General features: G+C 45.5%; 1 protein-coding gene across 2 annotated transcripts in view; it reads left to right on the forward strand.

The window, feature by feature from the left end:
• Positions 1-23310, forward strand: part of TRIM3 (tripartite motif containing 3) — a 266225-nt gene that overhangs the window by 205873 nt on the left and 37042 nt on the right. For both annotated transcript variants that reach the window (XM_069203661.1, XM_069203662.1), the window contains exon 8: positions 8921-9088. In XM_069203661.1, the coding sequence (XP_069059762.1) occupies positions 8921-9088 (168 nt within the window). The remainder of the gene's footprint in view (positions 1-8920; positions 9089-23310) is intronic.

Here is a 23310-nt window from a genome sequence, read left to right on the forward strand (position 1 = left end):
TGTGGAGAAGGACAGGCAGCGGGTTGTCTGTGCCAGCCACCACTCTTCTTGTGCCAGTGTTCCATGCATGTGCGTGGAGAAGGACAGGCAGCGGATTGTCTCTGCCAGCCACCACTCTTCTTGTGCCAGTATCCATGCATGTCCATGGAGGATGACAGGCAGCGGGTTGGCTGTGGCATTATGCTATGTATGTGCATGGTGGAGCACAGGAATTGTCTGTGCCAGCCCTCCACTCACAGTACCCTGGTACCCTCAACATCTGTAGGTCAGAGCACAGGCAGTGTACCCCAGAGCTACCTCCCCTCACACCTCCAGTAACCCAAAGTCAGCCAGGGTGTCTCAGTCACTCAGTCAGGGTAGTACAGGCAGACTGTTTAAGAACAGGGACATTTTTCTGTCAATGGTCCCCCTGGGTAGCTGTGCGGCTGTTATTATTGGCACATCAACTAAGAGGTTTTCAGATTTAACTTTCTTTTTCTCCCCTGTGCTTGTAGCCTGGCTTCCTTGTATGTGACCACAACCTCAGGGACTCACATGTATCACCGTACCCTAATGTCCCTTGCCTTAGCCAACTACACAGGCCTCTGTGCTGAGTCAGCATCTCTTACTCTGGGCTCAGCCAGCAACAACGCATCCATTGACAGCTTGTGTGAATTTAGTGCGAACAAGTGAACTGGCAACAGATAAGGGGGGTGTAAGGCGACCATAACTACCCATACACAGGCAGATTTCCTCAGGCTCTCTTCTCGCTGCCACCTACATGAATGTCATTGTTTACTATGTCATTGTTTCTTTGTGTTGTATATTTAACCTCTAAGTCAGTATGCACCAAAGAATGCCAAAAACAAGACTTATCCGTAACACAACACAGGAGAAAGCACGGTCTGTAACTGAACGTCAGTATGGAAGTAAGGAAAGTCCATTACCAGAACGCAGTACTGGAGATGTTCATTGTATTTGTATTATTTGTGATTATTGATTTATCAAAGTACTTGTAACCAGAGTGTCCTACATAGTAAAGAAACACAGTACAGAACAATTGAGAAATGATAATAAAAAGAAAAACCTTAAGAAAAGGTCAAACAGGAAAAAGCAGGATGCACTGAGAGAAGTCTGTTTGGTCTCAGGGACCCGACAGTCGCACGACATCCTAAAGTCAGTTGCGTAAAGGTGCGTCAAGGTTTCCTGCATGGCGTCCCTTGCTCACCTTCGGTAGGAAGGCAAAGCTATGCAATGGCGTAAAGTGTGTGCTGCTCAGGACTCATTGTTCACCATGGTGCAGTCAAACGAAACAAAAAAATTCAAGGTCCAAATCCAATGTATCAAAATGGAGAAATTGTATTGACTATTGATGAGCAAACACTATCAAAAGTGGATCAGAGGATTCCCGCTTCACACTGTGAATCTACTTCAGATTCACATGATGCGCCTAAATCTGCCATTTAGTGGGTAAGCCTGGAAAAATGTGCCTGTCAAAAATTTGACGTTAACCATAAAAGGGTTCATTGTGACTCCTGATGTCATCGACCGTCAGGCTATAAAGCCCTACCACTTGATAACCATTTTCATATTTCTTCAGGGGAACATGAGTTAATGACCAGCAAACGGAACCTCAGAGGGAATTAAAGACCTAGGTAGTCCAGTGTAAATGTTTCTTTAATTGTTGCTAGAACTGAATTCAGATCAGTAGTTATAACTGATAAGCTATTGCCTTATCTGTCTGACGAAAAGTGATACTGTGTCAAAAAGGCCTAGAATCATGGAAGTGCCTGAGAAGTCGAATTGGGGCAGGTGAGTTGAACCCGCTTTTGTGGACTTCATCAAGTCCTTCCAAGTGCTCAAGCTGGTTTGAGGTTGATGGAAAGATTAAAAAGACATTGAAGTTGTTGCAAATCTTAAGGGCAGTCTCAGTGATGCTGACTACTTGATGGTCACTTGCAGGTGCCTCTACCAACACAGAATCCTCACGAGAGGAAGAACCTCGGGTTAAGTCCACTGTAAAAACCCCACAGGCTTCTTCCTGGGAGTAGATTGATTAGAATCCGGCTTCCAGCAGGGTCACAGACTCCTTCATCCTGGGAATCAAACACCAGGTTGTGTGGTCTACCAGTTTGAGAGCCAGTTCTTGGGGTAGAATGCGTTTCTTCTTTCATGAGTGCATAACCCACAGTATTAGTTGCAAAGCTTTTTTTTTTTTTTTTTAAATCATTCCGAATTCTCAGGCCATAGTCTTTACTTCTGAAATAAGAATTGATTGCCCTGAGTGCTTGCCTTGTGGCTCCGAAATTCAGCTTTTCAAAATAAGCCTTTGCGGGTCAAAGCTCCTTCCAGGAGTCATACCCTCACTTAACTTGACCGTCCCCCTGAATTGAGAGTTTGCACTCTTTAACCGCAGTGCCAGCACCCCTGGTGTGTATGTGACAACTCGGGCCTAATTTTGGGGTTCATACTTCATTAAGGTACTTGAAAAGCAGCGCCAAGTATTTATAGTACACATAGCGGTCACTGGGCTCATTTTATGTTCATGGCATGTGTAGCTATAGATACACTTGCTGTGCATACTTCTGCGATCTAGTGTTGGGCTCGGATGTGTACAACTTGTTTTTCTGCAAAGGAAGTCTTTTTTAGTCACGCAATCTAATGACTCCACCGATCAGTGGTATTATGCATGGGTTCCATTGTTAGATAGTTTTTTCTCCGCTGTCTAGTTCAGACGTGTTGTTAAGAGCTGCAGTTTAACGCCGTGTGGTTCTTGCTTGGCCCTCAGAACTGTTTGCTTGTCGTTTTCTACAAAACAATCTTACTTCTCGTTGGTTCTTCAGCGGTTGTGTTCCATTTGACTCCGTATCGGTTACATACCTCTCTACTCCACCGTCCGGGTTGAGGATTTCTCCATGATGGAAAGGGCTCCATTTCAATTCTTGTCTTACTTGCACGCCAAGTAACTGAGGTTCCACCTCCACAAAGTTAGGAATCTCGGTTTGTCTCCTGACCACCGACAGGGCTCCTCTTCGGCGTGTCTTGTGTTCCTTAACAAAAAGACCCTTTGGAATTGGCATGCTCATTGCCTCACCTCGGCTGCCATAGTACGTAGACAAGAGGCAAAAGACTCTCCGGACATCTTTGGAGAGCGTGAGGAGTCGGATATTGAAGACGTGAGTTCAGCACAGAGACCCACCAACTTGAAGCATTCAGCACCAAGATCGAGCTTGATGCCTTGAAGGTGAGCCACCATCTTCAGCCCTATTGAAATCCTCTTCCGCCTCTGCATCCTCTGTGGCTTCCGAAGACTTAGGTCAGCCAATCCTCAAGTGGTTGCAGGAACATCTGGATGCTCGGCAACAGCGGATCTATATCCAGCCATGCATTGGTCAGATCCTGGTGAACCCTCCACAGGTGTAAAACGACTCAGTTCCTCATAAGAGGGAGTTGACTTTTGAGGAGGCTCTCAACCTACCGGTCCTTACCACCTCCAAAATGCCTAAAGGACAGCTCAAAACTACCCCTCCCCTGTCTCCTTCTTGTCCTCCTCCTTCCCTCTCTCCTACTCCTTGTCCTTCCCCAGTACCTCCCGTGTTGCCTACAGAGTCGCCACACCACTCACCTCGTGGGTTCCTCAGCTCGGTGGGCGAGGGCAGTCCTTATGACCCTAATGACCCCACTCATGACCCACAGGGCGCAGATGCTTGGGATGATTATGATATTGAACGCCCTGCAGACACAGACCCAGGCCTGTACCCTGCTAACCCTTGCCCTCCAGATGATGTCACTGAATATCATGAGGTTCTACGCAGGAGTGCCATTTACCCCAGTGTAGAACTCCATGTGCAGCAAGAAGAGGATGGTTCCTTTGTGGAATCCCTCTCCTCCACCCAACGCTCCCTCCAGTACCTCCCAGTGCTCAGAGGGATCCTCAAACCTGCCAGGAAGATTTTCAGTGAGCCGATCAAGGCGAGAGTTATCATGCCTAGGGTAGATAGGAAGGTATAACTCCCCTAGTGACCCTCCGTACATTCGTGGCCAGTTACCCCCTGACTCGCTGATTGTCCATACCACCAGAAAGCGTGCTAAGTCCCAAGGCACCGGTGATTCACCTCCACCTGATCAGGAGAGCAAGAAGATAGGCGCTTGGGGCAAGAAGGTGGTGGCACAGTCCGCTACTCATTGGCACATAGCCAGTTCCATTGGCTTGCTCTCCAGATACAACTGCGTGTACTGGGATCAGATGGTGACCTCAGTGGAGCATCTCCCAAAACAGTACTGCAAGAAAGGGCAGCAGTTAGTGGCGGAGGGGAAGGTAATCTCCAAAACTAACATTCGCTGTGCTTTGGATGCTGCGGATACAGCCGACTCGCTGCATTAATTCTGGCGTTCTTTGGCGGTGCCATGTCTTGCTGCTAGTTTCCCATTTTGAGCTGAAGGTCCAACAACTGCTACTAAATGCGCCTTTTGATGTTCATCATCGTTTTGGCAGTCGAGTTGATGACATAGATTTGGCCAAAGCTATCGGCGTCCTACAAACACCGCCCACTCGATGTTCCTATCGGCACTCACTGTTTCATGGCTCATCTAAGACTCCCGCTCCAGAACCCTCTTCCACCATCCCTAGGCCACTGCAGCAGCCCCCTTCGCGTGGTTACTACAGGGGTGGATACCGGGGCAACAACAACAAAGTTAGAGGTAGGCTTGGAGCCTCCTTCCGAGCAGTGATGCCTTTCAACCTCTTCCCCCAATAACACAACACCTTTTGGGGAAGATTGCAGGGGTTTCTGCCCCGCTAATGAGAAATCTCTTCAGGCTGTTGGGTTTTAGATATACTACGGGAAGGGTATTGTCTGGAACTCACATAAACACCGCCCCTCATCCACACAGACTGTCCAAAGAACATCTGCGCCTTCTTCACAAGAAGGTATAGGCCCTCCTGAACAAGAGGGCCTAATAGCCCGTTTTGCCTCAACACAACACTGAAAGGGTGCACACTCCCTCTGCTTTCTCATCCCAAAGGACGACGGCTTCCTCAGGCCCATCCTCGATCTCAGGCCTCTCGAAAAATACATTCTGTCGGAGCACTTCCACATGGTGATTCTACAGGATGTTTTACCACTCTTGCAGAAAGGCAACTGCATGACTGCCCTGGAACTGAAGGACGCCTGTTTCCACACACCAATCCACCCAGCACATTGCAGATATCTGAGGTTTGTGTTGAGTGGACACCGTTATCCATTCAGAGTGCTTCCCTTTCGGGTTATCACTGCACCAAAAGTCTTCACCAAATGTTTGGCCATGGTGGCCGCTCATCTCAGGAGGACCTGCATCCACTTGTTCCCTTACCTAGAAGACTGGCTGATGAAGATCACCACTCAGCAACTCTGTCTAGAGCACACCCAAGCCACAATTCACAGCCAGTACTGTCTGGTTGCACCCTCAATCTGGTCAAATCTCACTTTAAGACCTTATAGGTACAGCCCCTTCCTTGTGGTCATCCTGGATGCACGGGTGGGAAAACTTACCCCAACCCAGCCGAGATACAAACTTTCCAAAAGTTCCTGCTTAGCAGCACAGTGGTCTCCAAGGGGAAGGTCACTTAGAAGACTAGTGTTTGTTTGGGGCTGCACACATTGCTCTCTGCAGTTGTGGAATACAAACAACTTGTTGCAGGGGCGGCCATTCCTGGATCCAACACCACAATAGACCATCAGAATGGATGTCTCACAGGCTAGGGAGATGATCTCAATCACTTCATTGTTTAGGTTGAGCGGCCCGCTTTCCAGCAAACTCTTCAAATTTATCACCTGGAGGTTCTGGCCATCCAGCTCACTCTCTGGGATTTCCACCCTCTCATTCAAAACAAAACAGTCCTGATAGGCACAGACAACATGATTGCCATGTTTTACTTACAGAAACAAGAGGGCACATGTTCACCACAGTTGTTCAGTGTGGGTGAAAACATCTGGCGGTGGGCAGTCCTTTGCAAAGTCTATCTACTTATTCATCACATTCCCAGGGATGAATAATGATCTAGCGGACCCGCTCAGCAGGACGCATCAACAAGTCCATGAATGTAAACTTCTCCCCCCAATCCTAAGCACAGACTTTCAGTGATGGGGGTTCCCATAGATAGATCTGTTCGCCACCGCTGAAAATGATTAGTGCCGAAAGTGCGCTCCAAGTGGCCAGACCCACAGTCCTTGGGCAATGCACTATAGATGAGTGGGTCCGGGATATTTGCGTTCACTTTTCTGCCTCCTCTTTTACTATCGTTTATGGTCAGGAGGCTGAGAAAGAGCTCCATCACACTTATCTTGGTGGCACCAACCTGGGCACGGCAGCCATGGTACTCCACACTGGTAGAACTCTCTCTTGTCCCACATGAGTAACTCCGCAACAAGCTGGATCTTCCCGCACAAAACCACAGCCCTCTCAGACACCCAGACTCTCAACAACTTAACCTTGCGATCTGGCTTCTGAGGTCTTAGAATTTGGTTACCTTAATCTACCAGAAGTGTGTATGTCTACTCTCAAAGAGGCACAACAGCCTACTACCAGGGCCTTTTAGGTAGCCAAATGGAAACATTCCATGCATTACTGCCTTCCAAAACACATCAATCCACTCACAGTCTGTGCAACATAATGTATGCTCCCTACCTCACTAGTCAGGCCGGCCTTGCATACACATCTGTTTGTTTACATCTGGCTGCTGTAGGTGGCTATTTGCAGAATAGGCAACATATTTTATCATGCAGAATTGCAGTCATTAAGACGTTTATGGAAGGCCTCAAAGGAGTTATTCCACCATGGATGCTCCCTGCTTCTGTTTGGAACCTTAACGTCCCCCTCACTGATGGGGCCCCCCCTTCTGAATCACTTCACTCTTGTCCACTTCAGTTTGTGTCCTGGAAGATGGCCTTCCTTGTAGCCATCACCTCTCTCAGGAGAGTCGGTGAAACTTGTTCTTATCTTGGAAGAGCAGTTTTTCCAAGTACATCACAGTAGAATGGTTCTCAGAACCAATCTGAAAACCCTCTCTAAGGTAGTGCCCAGTTTCCACCTGAAGAAGACAGTCGAGCTTCCATCTTCTTTCCACACCCAGAGACTGTAGCAGAACACGCTCTGCACACTCTTGATGTCAAGAGAGCACTAATGTACTATATGGATAGGACAAACCCCTTTCATAAGATACAACAGCTGTTTGTTTCTGACTCCAGGCCCCGCAAGGGACGTGCTCTTTCCAAGGCACACGTTGCACGATGGTTGGTCGAGTGCATACAGACGCCAACGCACAAAGACCACAGCCTGTCCCACCCAGACCTCCTTCCACTCGTAGGTAAGGGGTTTCTCTGGTTTTCTTAGGTAATAGACCAGTAGCTGACATCTGTAAAGCAGCTGTTTGTTCTACTGCTCATGCTTTTACCACGCACTACTGCATGGATGTCCCGGTCAGAGACAAATCTAGAGTTGGCCAGAGGTTTCGTTGCGTAGTGTCCTTCAGGTATGCCAGTTTTCTTGACCGTAAAGGTCTGCACACAGGGCCAGTGTAGTTTACTGTCCAGCCTGTCTTGTCCTCTGAATACTGTTGTCCCCGCAGGTTATGGGCTAGGACATTTCTGACCCATTCCCCACTTCACAGAACCGGAACCTCCTCCTTTGGATCGTCCGGGTGGCCCTTACCAAGTGCGCCTGTGCTATCGTCATTTCATCCAGTTACACTTCAGAGAAAACACAGTTCAGTGAAAACGTGTTATTGAAAAACCATCTAATCGAAAAATGATATTGAAGAAATACAAATTATAAAAATAAACTTAATCGAGATTAGGATAATGCAGTTGAGGGATGATATCACAGTTGGGTTTCGGAACAGGTTGGGCTTCAGGTTTGGGATAAATATTGGTAAAAGGCCCAGTTAGGGTAAAGGCTTAGGACAAAATTAAGGATGGAGGTGTCAACATTAGGGTGATGTTGAGAAATGTGGGTTAGGGCCCGTTTAGTCTTAGAGTAAGTATCTGCTTCGAGGTCAGGGCTTCAGGTGAGGCTTAGGGCGAGTTTAGATGCAGGGCCGCAGTTAGGTTTGAGGTCAGATTTAGCATCATGGTTGTGTGATGCAGGTGTTAGTAAGTGAGGGATGGTGTTAAAGGACATGTCGAGAAGGGTTAAGCGTAGCTGGAATCAGAGTAAGAGTCAGGTACAGATTCAGTTAGCTGGCCATTGTCTATGGATCTGAGGTGGGATTAAAGTTGGGATATATATTATATACAAACAAATACTGCAAAAAAAAGTGTTACATCAGTCATTCCCCCTAATGTAAGATGTCAGAAAATGTGACCTTTTCATTGAAATGGTTTTCTATCAGAGAATTTTCGCAAATTGTTCATATATGAAATGAAAACGATCTGTGTCCCCCTGCCGCTGAATTCTTCATCGCTGGCCCTTTTGCATTGGAGTGCGCTTGTTCCCGGATACAGGGTGTACCACAAGTTTCCATAGGGCATGGCAGGTTCATGTAAGGCTGCTTTTTATCATCCAATTACCTTTAAAAAAAAAAAAAAATTATAATCTGCTTTTTGTCTCTTTTGAATATATTTAGTGCTTTAGTGTGTTTTGAATGTAGGCAGGTTTTATTGTTTTGTTTTTTAATTAAAAGATTTAGCAATAACCCATGACTGAGATTAAAATGAATGAACAACTTTATGCTTTTTGGAAAAGTTGTGAAACAGTGTAAGCCAGCTTTTTTTTTTTTTTTTTTTTTGCAATGGGTGATATAGAATGCCCTAATTATGTTGAGTGCGACTTTTTTGTCAGAAATCCTTACACGAAATGTAAAATTCACCTGCAATGTAAGATTTACAGACAGGAAGTGTTCTTTCGGTGTCTCTCATATTGCGCGCTGCCCTTGCTTACCCTATGTCCGCCCTCTCATGCACAGGTGTTCTCCAACGAGGGCCAGTTCAAGCTGCGCTTTGGAGTGCGTGGGCGTTCGCCAGGGCAGCTGCAGCGCCCCACTGGTGTGACCGTGGATATGAATGGTGACATCATCGTGGCGGACTATGACAATCGATGGGTCAGCATCTTCTCCCCTGAGGGGAAGTTCAAGGTGAGCTCGAGTTGTGGGAGGAGAAGTGGCAGGGGAGGGTTCTGCAGGGAGGTGAAAGGAATATGTAGCCAGCCGAGCGTAGAACAAGAAGTGTAAGATGAGTGGCGGTCCATGACAGCCGTGTCTGCGGTTGCGTCACAGTGTCTGGCTGGAGGTTGGTGTGAGGGTGGGATGTGGCAGTAGGCCAGTGCATCACTCATGACATGTTAAATGACATACCTGACATCTCACCTTGTTAACCTGAAGGACCTCTTCCACCCCAAACTTTAGTAGTTTGTTTCTGATGCTTCATATAACTTTTCAAATACAGAATTACACTTGTCTCCAGGGCGTACGCCGTTTTCATGCTATCAGCCAGCATGAGTATACGCATTAACTCCAAATCGCATCTGACTGCAGTATTATCAGTGATGTCACCAGTGATGTCATCAGTGATGTCTTTTAACATGTCATGAGCTGAGCAATGTAGTATTTGAGGTCATAAGCAGTGCGTGCAGGGGGAGCAAGTTACAGTTCGCTCACTAAACTATAACTGATGGATTTCAAAGTTCTTTGTTGTTAAACATTATTAGTTTTTCCCCTACGTCAACACCTAACTATAATGTCCCTTTAACCTTTGTGTTTTTTAGTGAATTTCGAATTTTTTTTAACGTATATCTCCAAAATGTTATGACTTTAAAAATTAGAGAGCAGTTAAGCAACTGCAAAGATGGGTGAGCTGAGAAATACCGGTGTAGAAAGGGGGTGCTGTACTTATGCAGACATCTCGCTCTAATTTTGGCTTCTATAAAAATACTTTATGCCTTCAAATTACTAAAATAAAAATCCACACCTCTCGTAACTTTTTAAACCCTCTGGTTTCATGCCTGCATTAACATCTCTGTGCTCATTAACCTCAGTCTGCTCTTCAGGAAAGGCTTTGAATTCAACAGCTCCTATTTCAGCAAAATGGCATTCAGACATCCCACCGTTGTCTTGAATACACAGGTTAGCACTCTAGTTGCCCATCAGAACTCCGCGGTAAAGCTGTAGTAGATCATGAGGGAGTTAACAGACCGACTGCTGCTGGGTTTGTCACCCTCTTAAATAGACTTTCACTACATGCTTTTGAACGGTGAACATATCCCGAGGCCCGTACTGGCTACCACGACAGGTTGTCAGTGTTATGGTCTTTCAGTCAAGAAGTGGGTCTTTGGGACCCCACAACATGCCATTTGGGGTCAGGGTGTGCTCACCCTGTTCTCTTTTTATTTTCTAAATTAATTTTCAGGATGTATGGATCATGTCCCCGAGTCCTGTAATGGCTGCAACAACATATTGTTCAGGTTGCGGCCAGCCAATCAGGGCTGACTAGTCTTTTTTGAAGAGGCCAATCAGAGCATATCTAGACACCTGCAGTCCAATATAGCCCTCTTTTTAACCTCTTCATGGCCACCCTCAGCATCTCTTTAAATGCTAATTTCTCAAACAGCAAACAGATTTACACTAAATAACAAAAATAATACTTTCTGAGTAAAGTTCTAGATTTTTGTCAAATTTGGGAAAATTCCTTTGTTGGTTTTTTTCTATATTGCTTCCCGAAATTTCATATGGAAATTAAGATAAAAAGTCACAGTTTTGCACCCCCTCCTCCTATTTCTTGGCACCCCTGCGGCAGATCGGTGTGAAATGTTTCAGGAAGAAGCTCAGGTGGATGAACTTGATTTGGAAAGTTTTGTGAAGTTTTTGAATACCTTCCAAAGTTATTAGTGAAACAAAAAAGCTCTTTCTGTGATCGCTCAGACCTAACTCCGTAATATACACGTGCACACACACACACGCACATATATACTAATGTCATAGACATAAACTTTTAGACAAATAATATTTTTCAAGGGAATGTTAGGATTTGATGCTTAGAGCTGGTAAATCTTGCAGTATATCATTTCTCCAAATCGCACATAAAACAAGTGGCGTGGCTTGTAAGGTCACCAGTTGTTTAATTTGGGATTGCAATGTCAAACTGATGCAGGGTCTGATCCTGTGGTGTTTGCTCTGTTGGTAAAGAAGCCGTAAGGACGAGGAGGAGAGTAGCGAGGACGCAGAGAATCCGGTGAGATTATATACATGAAGATGGTGAGTTTCCCCCGGGAAGCTGGATCCAGGTCTCCGTCCTGGTCGGGAAATAAGTCGGCTGCAGGGTGTAGAATAACAATGCTGCCTACAAGGGGTTGTTTCTGAGCCTCACACCCATGGCCCTGCAGCTCTCTGCCCCAATGGCTGCCCTTCCCGCTCGCTCGGGCAAGGTGTCCGGATGTGGCGACCGGGCTGCCGACAGATTCACTTGATTGCTTCTCTCCGAGTACCATTGAATGGTTAACAATACCCAGAGTTAGTGCCGTGCTTAGAAACTGCAGAAGTGTGGTATGAAGTGCTATATAAAAGTAAGTTATATTATTCTTATTATTATTTTGATTTTTCTTGTGGTTAGAAGTACCTCTTTTATTGTTGCTGTGAGTTGACACTCTGCAAGTCCAGGAAGATTCAGGGGAGAGGGGGGCAGGGCATGCAGTGAACACTGTTGACAGTATTAGTAGGGAGTATCACTCTAGGAATTGAGGTCTTAAGGGAAAATACAATGACAGTAAGACTGAGAGTCCCTTACAACGTCTACTCTAGAACGACAGTTGTGTTTTACAACCACTGCAAAGACGTTCTCCGAAATGGAAATAGTCTTGCACCAAATATTCCTTTTCCTTTCCACAAATAGAACCCTCACCGTTCCCCAAACCATAATCAGGCTTCGTGATAGATTAGTGCACCATACACCTGCCTCGGATATCGCCAGTGATACGCTGGTCACGGATTCGAATTTGAAAGGCCGTCGCCACCTTCTCGCGTTCGCCCACCCTCGGTCCTCGCTGCATGTGACTGCCTAGCTCCTCCAGAGGAGTCTTTGCCATTTCAGTAACCATCAACATAAGCCACTCAGCACGACTGCGATGCTCGCTTACGAATGCCTCTTGGCTGCACACTCTGTTCCTCGCCCACAGTGTGGGACGAGCCAACACTCATCCGTTCTTAGGAGATTTATGATAAGTTATCAAATGTGGTGTTCTCTATTGTCGAGTGCCAGCAGTGACTGGTGCAGAGATTTGCTAATTAGTATAGCTTGTTTCAATCACCTGCTCTCAGCCCCTTGAGTCGCCTCGAAAGAGTCCCGCGTAACTCACTGTGGTGCAATGCAGCACAAGAACCTAATGCGCGGTTCAAGTGTGGCTCGTGGTCCCTCTTGCACCACCTTAAACTCAGAGGTCATAATTCTTCCAGGAATGCAGGAGACGCACCACAATGCACCACTTAAATCAATTTTCACTGTAAAAACTCTTCATTTTACTTTGTAAGGGAACAGTAAAAAATGCCAGTGTCAGCTTTTCTCTTCCCTTGGTTACAATAGGTAGTTCATAACAATTGTATTTATGTGATAGTACCCATTTTCGTGTGCTCTGTTGACCCTGGCTCCCTCTCTATGGGGACCCCAGATTTTTCCTTTCTATGCCTTCTTTTGCCAAACCTGTTTTTGTTGGCTTTTAGAACTCGGTGCATCTTTTCCCTGCTAACTTGTGCTCTCCGTTACAAACACGGTAAAATTGGTCTACACCTGATTGGTACATTTAATTTACTTTTAAGTCCCTAGCTTATGGTACTACATATACCAGAGTCTGTAAATTAAATACTACTAGTTGGCATCAGCACTCATTGTGCACCCACTAAAGTAGCCCTCTAAAACATATCTGAGGCCTGCCGCCGAGGCCTGTAGCACAGTTTTAAACTGTAAATTTAACCTGGTAAAATAAACACTCTACAACGTTATGGTATAGTACACTCACAAACTGTTGCTGTTTTAACAAACATTACATCTGATTACGCAGTTTACAAAAATGTATGCAATTACAGCATGCTCCGCCGGAATGAGCTCTGCCCGTGGCACATGTATGTATTCCTGAATAGCTGGACCACTGTGCTGGGCTAGACCCAGCACACACTGATATGTCCCAAAGGCCACCAATCTTCAACACAATATCAAAAATACTCTCCATTCTACTCCTTCACGAAAAATTTAACTTGCGTGTTCTCAAAATCTTCAAGGATTTATTGAGAAATCAGGATAATGTTCCATTCAGTTCATGTACTAATGTGCTCCACATTTGTGAAATCCATTGTAGACAGTACTATCTTGTAGTGTTGTATGCAGAAAACATTCAAAAAAACATCCAATGCATTTCAAGACAACAATCCCTTCCTCAGGGGTTGAAGATTGGTGGCCTTCGGGCCATATAGCAATGTGCTCTGGGTCTGGCCACCCAGTGGTCCAACTATTCAAAAATAAACCCTTCGCCAGGCCTAAATCATCCTTTTTAATGCTTGTAAGTCACCTAATGTCCTAATCCCTCACATGGCAGGATGCGTGGTGTTTGAAAAGTAGGACTTGTGGGTTTAAGTTTTACCTGCCTTGCCAGGGGAAAAACTGGCAAAGTCGTTTTTCACTGCCATAACTGTATCTCTCTCATCTAGTAACACTTGGATACCTTATTACACCTAATAAGCGATAACTTCAGTTTGGGACCAGATTGAGAAGTACTTCTTTTACTCAGTACATTTTCATTCCCCTACACAAAGGCTGGCACCGGGTATAAATGTGGCATCTTCAGACCATCTCATCAGATTACACCTGGACCTGTGTAAGATTCAGAAGGAGGAGTGCCCTTCTGTCTGAAGAAGGAAGATTGTACCTGCTTTCCTTGAGCCAAGGAGCCCCAGAAGCGACTCAAAGGGTCAGTTGGCTGACCTCCTATTTGAACTACAGGGACACAACAAGCTTTCAGATGCCCCCCTGCCACACACACACAAATGCCCTGCGGAACAGCACCAGTTACACCTCACTGAACACTGCTGTTGACTCTGCTGGAGTGAGTCCTGATCCCCTTGCAGATCCTGGACCCCTGGCTGGCACCAGAGTTTCTTCTCCCGAAGAAAAGATGGGGATACACATGTTTTGGGCTCCTTGTGCCCTCGAAGTGACCTCTTTGCGTCCCAAATCAACCGCCCGCGACCACTGTCAGTGTGAACCTCCAGCAGGACCTGCTTTTCGGGCCAGCCTGCGTCGACCACCAAAGTGAATCTTCAGCGACGACTGGCTGGTTCTTTGCACTAAAGTAGTGACAGTCTGCGATGCCCAACCTGCTCCTCGTGCCAGCAGCCTCATCCTCAAGGCCTCCACCAACAGCACCCTCTGTGCTCTCTCCTGTGGGAGACACAGCCCACAGATACTACTAAAGGAACTCCGTGAAGTTTAAGGAACTGTGAACTGTGCCTTCTTGCACAAGGTGACTGACCCTCATGCAGCCCCTCTAGCCTGACTGAATGCTAGAGGCTGCTGGAGTTAGCAGTCGTGCTGTCTGACTGGAGGGAGAAGAAGCCTGCAGTGGCCGCTTGTGAGAACCGCACAGAAACCCTCATTTACTGTCCCCGCAGAACGGAGAAGCCTTGTGGAATGGAACTGTCACCTTAAGAAGCTGTAACTTTCCAGTGGCCACTTTTTGTCAGTTTGGCAATATTTTAATCATAAAATGATCTGATTATTTCAGATGAGTGTGGGAGCTTTACTGAGTGGTTTCTTGATGCAAGTGTTGTGCTTGCATTGTTAACCCTTAATGCGCATGCTCTGAAGTTGCCTTGCGTTTCGGTCTTGGGCTACCAAGTGGTAAATGGGGCTGCCATAGCAGAATAGTGGTTGCTTAACTAGGGGCTGGTTTTGCACAGTGGAGGGAGTATTCATCCCACTTGGCAAGCAGGCTTCCTACAGTGTCTAAATTAGAGGCAACCAAGATAAGTTAGTCCTCTGAAGGTTTGGGCCTTTTGAATTATTTGGCAATCTTTGTCAATTAATGAACCTCTTTGCTGAGTTAATACTGAATATAAACTGCAACAGAAATGTCGATCAAAAACTCTAGTGCTGCATTCTTTATTAATTATAGCCAATTCTATTGATAAGGACACATTACACATTTAGGAGATTTGTGTATTCTATCATGAGTACTTATTCTCACTGCTTGTGTCTCTTTTTTACCTGCAGTGTATTGTGGTGATATACCATGGACAATGAGAAAACTGTGGTCTATGAGCCCTAAGTGGTGCAGGAGGGAGACATCTTCCACATAGTGGATTGCGCATTGCGCTTTTGATGGAAAGATCTGAGGCAGGCAGTCTATAGACCTAGCGAATCAAATGTAAGTTGTTGCGATAAAGAGGGCACTATTTTTTAATATTATAGGAGTGCTATCGATCAGGGCCACTTGTCTATCTGTGCAGTGCAAGCCCACTCTCTGTGATCCGACTGCCCTTCTACTGAGCCTACCATCAAAAAGAGGTGAAGCCCCACTCAAGATTCTTGAAGCAATCAAATTCAAAGTTTATTGCATTATTTTTATAATCATTGTTTTGCTTCCAAACGTTCAAACGAAAAAAGTCACTTCTTATCCTTTAGTAAAAGCAACATCCAGAGTAATGGCACGAGAAGAAAGGAAGAGAAGCAGCCAACACGTGTTTCGCCCCCTCTGGCATTATAAGCCGGGGCTTTCTCAAGGCTTAAAGTTCTATTATTGTCGGAAATGCCGACTCTCATGGGCAAGAGGCCATACGGAGCCGGGACGGGCGCGTTGCCTTCTACTGAGCCATCGCTAATAAATCAGACTGCAGTCAGTGTTGATGGTTCTCTTCGAGCACAATGTGACACCGTCCCTAGACGAAGGTGCTACAGTCAAGGGGTTCAGGGTCCAGCCATATCAATCCTCAAACCTGTAGCTTTAGATCCCTTGGAGCAGCGCTGATCGGGTATCTCCAGAATTTGTGGCATCGGTATTGGGGATAACTCCTATACGATAAAAAGTCTGCCACTGGTGAAGATCACCAGCCGCAACAGATGCAGGTCTTTGTGATTTAATGCCCTTATGCTCGACATATTTATCGCTGCTAGTCTAAAAATTTCCTGAATTCAACCCCCACTTTCACAGTGCCAAAGGGAAACAAATCCATTTGGTGCAGGGAAACTTCTGTGCACAAGGCCTCAAGCACAGGTTGTTGTTGAACGTTGCAAGTTTGACACTGATAGTTTGTGTTGATGGCAGGGACATCGAAGACATACTGGGTGCAGTATATATATATATATGTTCGATGGCATGTGTAGCTGCAGATACACATGCTGTGCACATCACGCCATCTGGTGTTGGGCTCGGAGTGTTACAAGTTGTTTTTCTTCGAAGAAGTCTTTTCGAGTCACGAGATCGAGGGACTCCTCCCATTTCGGCTCCATTGTGCATGGGCGCAGACTCCATCTTAGATTGTTTTTTTTCCGCCATCGGGTTCGGACGTGTTCCTTTTCGCTCCGTGTTTCGGGTCGGAAAGTTAGTTAAAATCTCGGAAAAATCGTCGGTATTTTTTGCGTTTGGTATCGGGTTAGTTATAACAGATCGACACCGACTTTGAAGAGCTCCGGTGGCCCTTCGGGGTTTTTTCGATCCCCCCGTCGGGGCCTGGTCGGCCCGGCCACGTGTTTCTTCAAGGCTGATGGAACGGACCCCATTCCGCTTCTGCCCAAAATGTCATAACAAGTATCCATATACAGATCAGCATCTGGTCTGTAACTTGTGTCTGTCTCCAGAGCACAAGGAGGATACCTGTGAAGCCTGTCGAGTGTTTCGGTCGAGGAAGACCTTAAGAGACCGAAGAGCAAGAAGACTGCAGAGGGCGTCGGCCCCGACAGGACAAGGGCGTTTCAAGGAGGAAGAAGAAAGCTTCTCCATCCATGAATCGGACTCGGACGAGCTCGATCCCGAAGAAACGCCGAAAACCGTGAGTAAGACGTCGAAACATAAAACTCACGAGAAGACAACAAAAGCCCAGGGGACGCCACCGCCAACAGGCCATGGCTTAACCCGAAAAATAGGTGACCGATCATCAGCACCGAAAAAGGCCATGCATGTGGCGAAGTCATCCGACTCCGGTCGAGATACCGCCACACAGCAATCTCTGGCCCGAGACAGCGGCTCCGAACAGATTCGGCACAGAGACAGTGGCACCGAAATGGTTCGGCACCGAGACACCACGACGCCGAAAATAAAGAAGGTTGCTTCGGAGCCCAAAAAGGCGACCGAAATTTTTTTGATTCCGAAACATCCAGCCTCAGAACCGAAAACAGGTTCCTACACAGAGGAACACGGATTGTCCTCCCAGATGCAAGGACATAAGTTCGGAGAGGAACTTCAATCTGTTGAGCCAGACTACACTCAAAGAAGGCTCCACATTCAAAAAGACACAGGGAAGATAAGCACTCTTCCCCCAATTAAGATGAAAACAAGACTACATGACAACACTAGACCTAAAGGATGCATATTTCCATATACCTATACATCCTTCACACAGAAAGTACTTAAGGTTTGTATTCCAAGGGATACATTACCAATTCAAGGTGTTGCCATTCGGAATAACAACTGCGCCAAGAGTTTTTACAAAGTGCCTAGCAGTCGTAGCTGCACATATCAGAAGGCAGCAAATACATGTGTTCCCGTACCTAGACGATTGGTTAATCAAAACCAACACTCTAGAAAAGTGTTCACAACACACAAAGTATGTCATAGAAACCCTACACAAACTAGGTTTCTCAATCAACTACACAAAGTCACACCTTCTGCCGTGTCAAACACAGCAATACTTAGGGGCGACAATCAACACAGCAAAAGGGATTGCCACTCCAAGTCCACAAAGGGTTCAGGCATTTCACAATGTAATACAGGCCATGTATCCAAATCAAAAAATACAAGTCAAAAAGGTGATGAAACTCCTAGGCATGATGTCCTCATGCATAGCCATTGTCCCAAACGCAAGGTTGCACATGCGGCCCTTACAACAGTTCCTAGCATCACAGTGGTCACAGGCACAGGGTCAAATTCTAGATCTGGTGTTGGTAGACCGCCAAACATACATCTCGCTTCTATGGTGGAACAGTATAAATTTAAACCAGGGGCGGCCTTTCCAAGACCCAGTGCCACAATACGTAATAACAACAGATGCCTCCATGATAGGGTGGGGAGCACACCTCAATCAGTACAGCATCCAAGGACAATGGGACACTCACCAAAAACACTTTCACATAAATCACTTAGAACTATTGGCAGTATTTCTAGCGCTGAAAGCATTTCAACCCATAATAAGCTACAAACACATCCTTGTCAAAACAGACAACATGACAACGATGTATTACCTAAACAAACAGGGAGGCACACACTCAACACAGTTGTGTCTCCTGGCACAGAAAATATGGCATTGGGCGATTCACAACCACATTCGCCTAATAGCACAATTTATTCCAGGAATTCAGAACCAGCTAGCGGACAATCTTTCTCGGGATCACCAACAGATCCACGAATGGGAGATTCACCCCCAAATACTGAATACTTACTTCCAGAGTTGGGGAACGCCACAAATAGATCTATTTGCAACAAAGGAAAACGCAAAATGCCAAAACTTCGCATCCAGGTACCCACAAGATCAGTCTCAGGGCAATGCGTTATGGATGAGTTGGTCAGGGATATTTGCTTATGCTTTTCCCCCTCTCCCACTCCTTCCATATCTAGTAAACAAGCTGAGTCAAAACAAACTCAAACTCATACTAATAGCACCGACATGGGCAAGGCAACCTTGGTACACAACACTACTAGACCTCTCAGTAGTGCCTCATGTCAAACTACCAAACATACCAGATCTGTTAACGCAACACAAACAACAGATCAGACACCCAAATCCAGCATCGCTGAATCTAGCAATCTGGCTCCTGAACTCCTAGAGTTCGGACATTTAGACCTTACACAGGAATGTATGGAGGTCATAAAACAAGCTAGGAAACGTACCACTAGACATTGCTATGCAAATAAGTGGAAAAGATTTGTCTATTACTGCCACAATAATCAAATTCAACCCTTACACGCATCTGCCAAAGACATCGTAGGATACTTACTACATTTGCAAAAATCAAAGCTAGCTTTTTCTTCCATTAAAATACATCTTACAGCAATTTCAGCTTACCTGCAAATTACGCACTCAACTTCTCTATTTAGAATACCAGTCATAAAAGCATTTATGGAAGGTCTAAAGAGAATTATACCACCAAGAACACCACCAGTTCCTTCGTGGAACCTCAACATTGTCTTAACACGACTCATGGGTCCACCTTTTGAGCCCATGCACTCTTGTGAAATGCAATACTTAACATGGAAAGTTGCATTTTTAATTGCCATCACATCTTTAAGAAGAGTAAGTGAGATTCAAGCATTTACCATACAAGAACCATTTATTCAGATACACAAGCATAAGGTAGTTCTACGAACAAATCCTAAATTTTTACCAAAAGTCATATCACCGTTCCACTTAAATCAAACAGTAGAATTACCAGTGTTCTTCCCACAGCCAGACTCTGTAGCTGAAAGAGCACTACATACATTGGACATCAGAAGAGCGTTAATGTACTACATTGACAGAACAAAACTAATTCGCAAAACAAAACAATTATTTATTGCTTTCCAAAAACCTCATACAGGAAATCCAATTTCTAAGCAAGGCATTGCTAGATGGATAGTTAAGTGCATTCAAACCTGCTATCTTAAAGCTAAAAGAGAACTGCCTATTACACCAAAGGCACACTCAACCAGAAAGAAAGGTGCTACCATGGCCTTTCTAGGAAATATTCCAATGAACGAAATATGTAAGGCAGCTACATGGTCTACGCCGCATACATTTACCAAACACTACTGTGTAGACGTGCTAACAACACAGCAAGCCACAGTAGGCCAAGCAGTACTACGAACATTGTTTCAGACAACTTCAACTCCTACAGGCTGAACCACCGCTTTTGGGGAGATAACTGCTTACTAGTCTATGCACAGCATGTGTATCTGCAGCTACACATGCCACCGAACGGAAAATGTCACTTACCCAGTGTACATCTGTTCGTGGCATTAGTGTCACGACTCACGTGCTGCTTGCGCCTGGAATTTGCAGATCTGGTGGCGTGGATCTTCAATGTTCGACTTTGGCCCAAAAAGGGGCGACTCTTTCTGGTAGCCACAGTGCTGTAGGCAATGGAGACGCCAAGAACAGACCGTGCCCTTCAGAAAATAGCGCCAGAGGAAAAAAAAAAACCCTTAGAAAAAGGGGAAAAAACCTCCGAATAGGAAGATTCCTGGAAAAAACAAGAACAAACAAACAGGAATCCAAAAGGAGCAAAAGTCAGGAAACACAGAATGCTGAAATCCAGAACCAAAAGGTGAGGAAATCAGGAGCGAAGACACTAACTGAGCAGAAAGTGTTGCAGCGCAAAGAAAGAAGAAAACACAGCCCTTATATACTAAAAAACAGGAAGTGACCCACAGGAAGTAAAAGGACACCATCTTAGACAGGGAAACAACACATAGAACAGAATAGAACAGGAACCATAGAGAATAGGGAACAAGGAATGCTGGGAAGGAACAGGAATCTGGGAAGGGGGAAAAAGACATAAAGAAAGGCACAACAAAAGACTGCAGGAAAGAAGAAAAAAGAAGAAAAAGAGAAAAGAAACGAAAAGACAGGTAAGAGGGGGGGTCATAGACCCCAGCATAGTGGAGAGCAGAAAGTAGAACGAGGCCCCATGCTATGTCTGGGGCCTCGATAAGCGCAGGAGAGGCTGGGGGTGCGCCGCGTCTTCAAGACACGGTGTGCAGCCCGAGCCGAACGCCCGGCTTGAGTCGAGCTCTCGGCTCGCGCCGCGCGGCGCGACAGTAGGTCCCCCTCCCGAAGGTCCAGGTTTGAGAGGAAATAAACAGTGAAAGCGTTGAATCAGGAGAGGTGCGTGAACGGAAGATGCATCTTCCCAAGAGCATTCACTGAGAGGATAACCCTTCCAATGAATCAGATACTGAAGGCGTTTGTGAAAAAGACGAGAGTCACAAATTTCCTGTACTTCATATTCAGGAACATCATCCACGAGTACAGGAGGTGGACAAGGAAACTGACGTGAGTAAGGGTCAGGCACATAAGGTTTAAGCTGAGAAACATGAAAGACCGGATGAATCTTCCATGTATGAGGTAAGTGAAGACGGACAGTGACAGGATTGACCAACTGAAGAATACGGAAAGGCCCATAGTAACGAGGTGTGAACTTATTTTGAGAAAGACGTGAGGGTAGGAATTTGGAGGAGAGCCAGACTTTATCTTGCGGATGATAGTCTGGATTGGTTGCACGTCTCTTGTCTGCAGCCTTCTTCATATATCTCTTGGTATGTAACAAATTAGATCGAATTAGTCTATGGATTTGGAGAAGGCGTTTGGAAAAATAGGTAATAGCGGGTAGAGGAGAGTTGGATTGTGGAGAAGTAGGAAAAGAGGTAGGATGAAAACCATAAGAACAGAAAAAGGGAGTGACCTTGGAGGCACTATGGACTGAGTTATTGTAGGAAAATTCAGCTATAGAGAGGTAAGTGTTCCAGTTACTTTGGGTAGAATTGCAAAAGCATCGAAGATATTGCTCTAGTCCTTGGTTCAGACGCTCGGTCTGGCCGTTGGTCTGAGGATGGAACCCTGAAGACAGGGCTCTATTAATATTTAGTGTTTTACAAAAATGCCTCCAAAATCGGGAAATGTACTGAGGTCCTCTATCAGATATTATGGTATGTGGAAGTCCATGGAGACAGAAGATATGATCAATGAATATTTGACTTAGTTCTTGAGAAGTAGGTAGCCTTTTCAGGGCAGTGAAATGAGCCATCTTCGTGAAAGAATCCACAGTGACCATGATGACCCGGTTTCCTGCTGATGGTGGGAGTGAACACATAAAATCAGTAGAGATGGTATGCCATGGGGCCGGTGGAACAGGCAAAGGCTGTAGTAATCCTGCAGGTCTGGTATGGGGTATCTTGATTTGGGCACATATGGGACAGGCCTGAACGTATCTTTCCACATCCAGCTTCCAGGTAGGCCACCAGAAAAATCGTGAAAGAAGTTCTTGTGTGGCCTTGATGCCTCTATGACCAGCCACAGGTGAATCATGGCACATTTGTAATGCCTTTTCTTGCACCTTGTTAGTAGGGAGGAATATCAGGTTTTGATAATAAAAATATCCTTGTTTCTTATGTAATAATGGTCTTAGTTCTTCTATGTCGTGGTCCGATAGGTTGGCGTATTCCAGTTGTACTTCTTCCAGGAAAGACTGAGCCACTCCAATGATCTTACTGGGTTCCAGAAGATACTGAGATGAGGAAGGAGTACACTCTGGATATCGGCGAGACAGAGCATCAGCCAGGATGTTTTGAGATCCAGGAATATATTTGATGAAAAAATCGTACTGACTGAAGAAAAAGGCCCAGCGGGCCTGACGACTATTCTGGCATACAAAATTTCGTAAACATTGTAGGTTACGGTGGTCTGTCCTCACCTCAAATGGTTCCTTGGAACCCATCAGAAACTGTCTCCACTCAAGGCAGGCTGTTTTTAGAGCCAATAATTCCCTTTCCAGTACAGAATAGTGTTGTTCAGCTGTGGAAAGGATATGAGACAAGTAGAAAACAGGATGTTCAAGACCATCATCCTCTTGTCGTTGGAGTAAGACAGCTCCGATGGCTCTCTCAGAAGCATCAGTTACGACTATAAATTGTTTGGTGGTATCTGGATGTCTCAAGATGGGGGCTTGGGTGAAGGCTCTCTTTAATTCTTGAAAGGCTGCTTCAGCCGCCTCAGTCCAGACAAACCCTTTCTTTAAATTTTCCTTTTTTAAGGTGTGAGTTATGTGGCTAGTCAGTCTGGCAAAGTCTAGAATGAATTGTCGATAGAAGTTTGCTAACCCTAGGAAACATTGTGTTTCTTTTATGGAAGGAGAAGGCCACTCTAGGATAGCTTGTACCTTTTCTTGATCCATAGCTATGCCGGTGGGACTTAAATGATAGCCCAGATATTTGACTTCCGTCATGTCGAACTCACATTTTTCTGGTTTGCAAAATAGTTGATGAGCACGAAGTCTTTGAAGAACTTGTTTCACATGGGAAGAATGGAGTTCAGGATTTCTAGAATAAATAAGAATATCATCTAGGTAGATCACGACTGTCTGATTCAGAAGGTCTGAAAACACTGAGTCCATAAATCTCTGGAAGATTGCGGGG

The sequence above is a fragment of the Pleurodeles waltl genome, chromosome 8, assembly GCF_031143425.1.
Source record: "Pleurodeles waltl isolate 20211129_DDA chromosome 8, aPleWal1.hap1.20221129, whole genome shotgun sequence".
NCBI lineage: Eukaryota > Metazoa > Chordata > Amphibia > Caudata > Salamandridae > Pleurodeles > Pleurodeles waltl.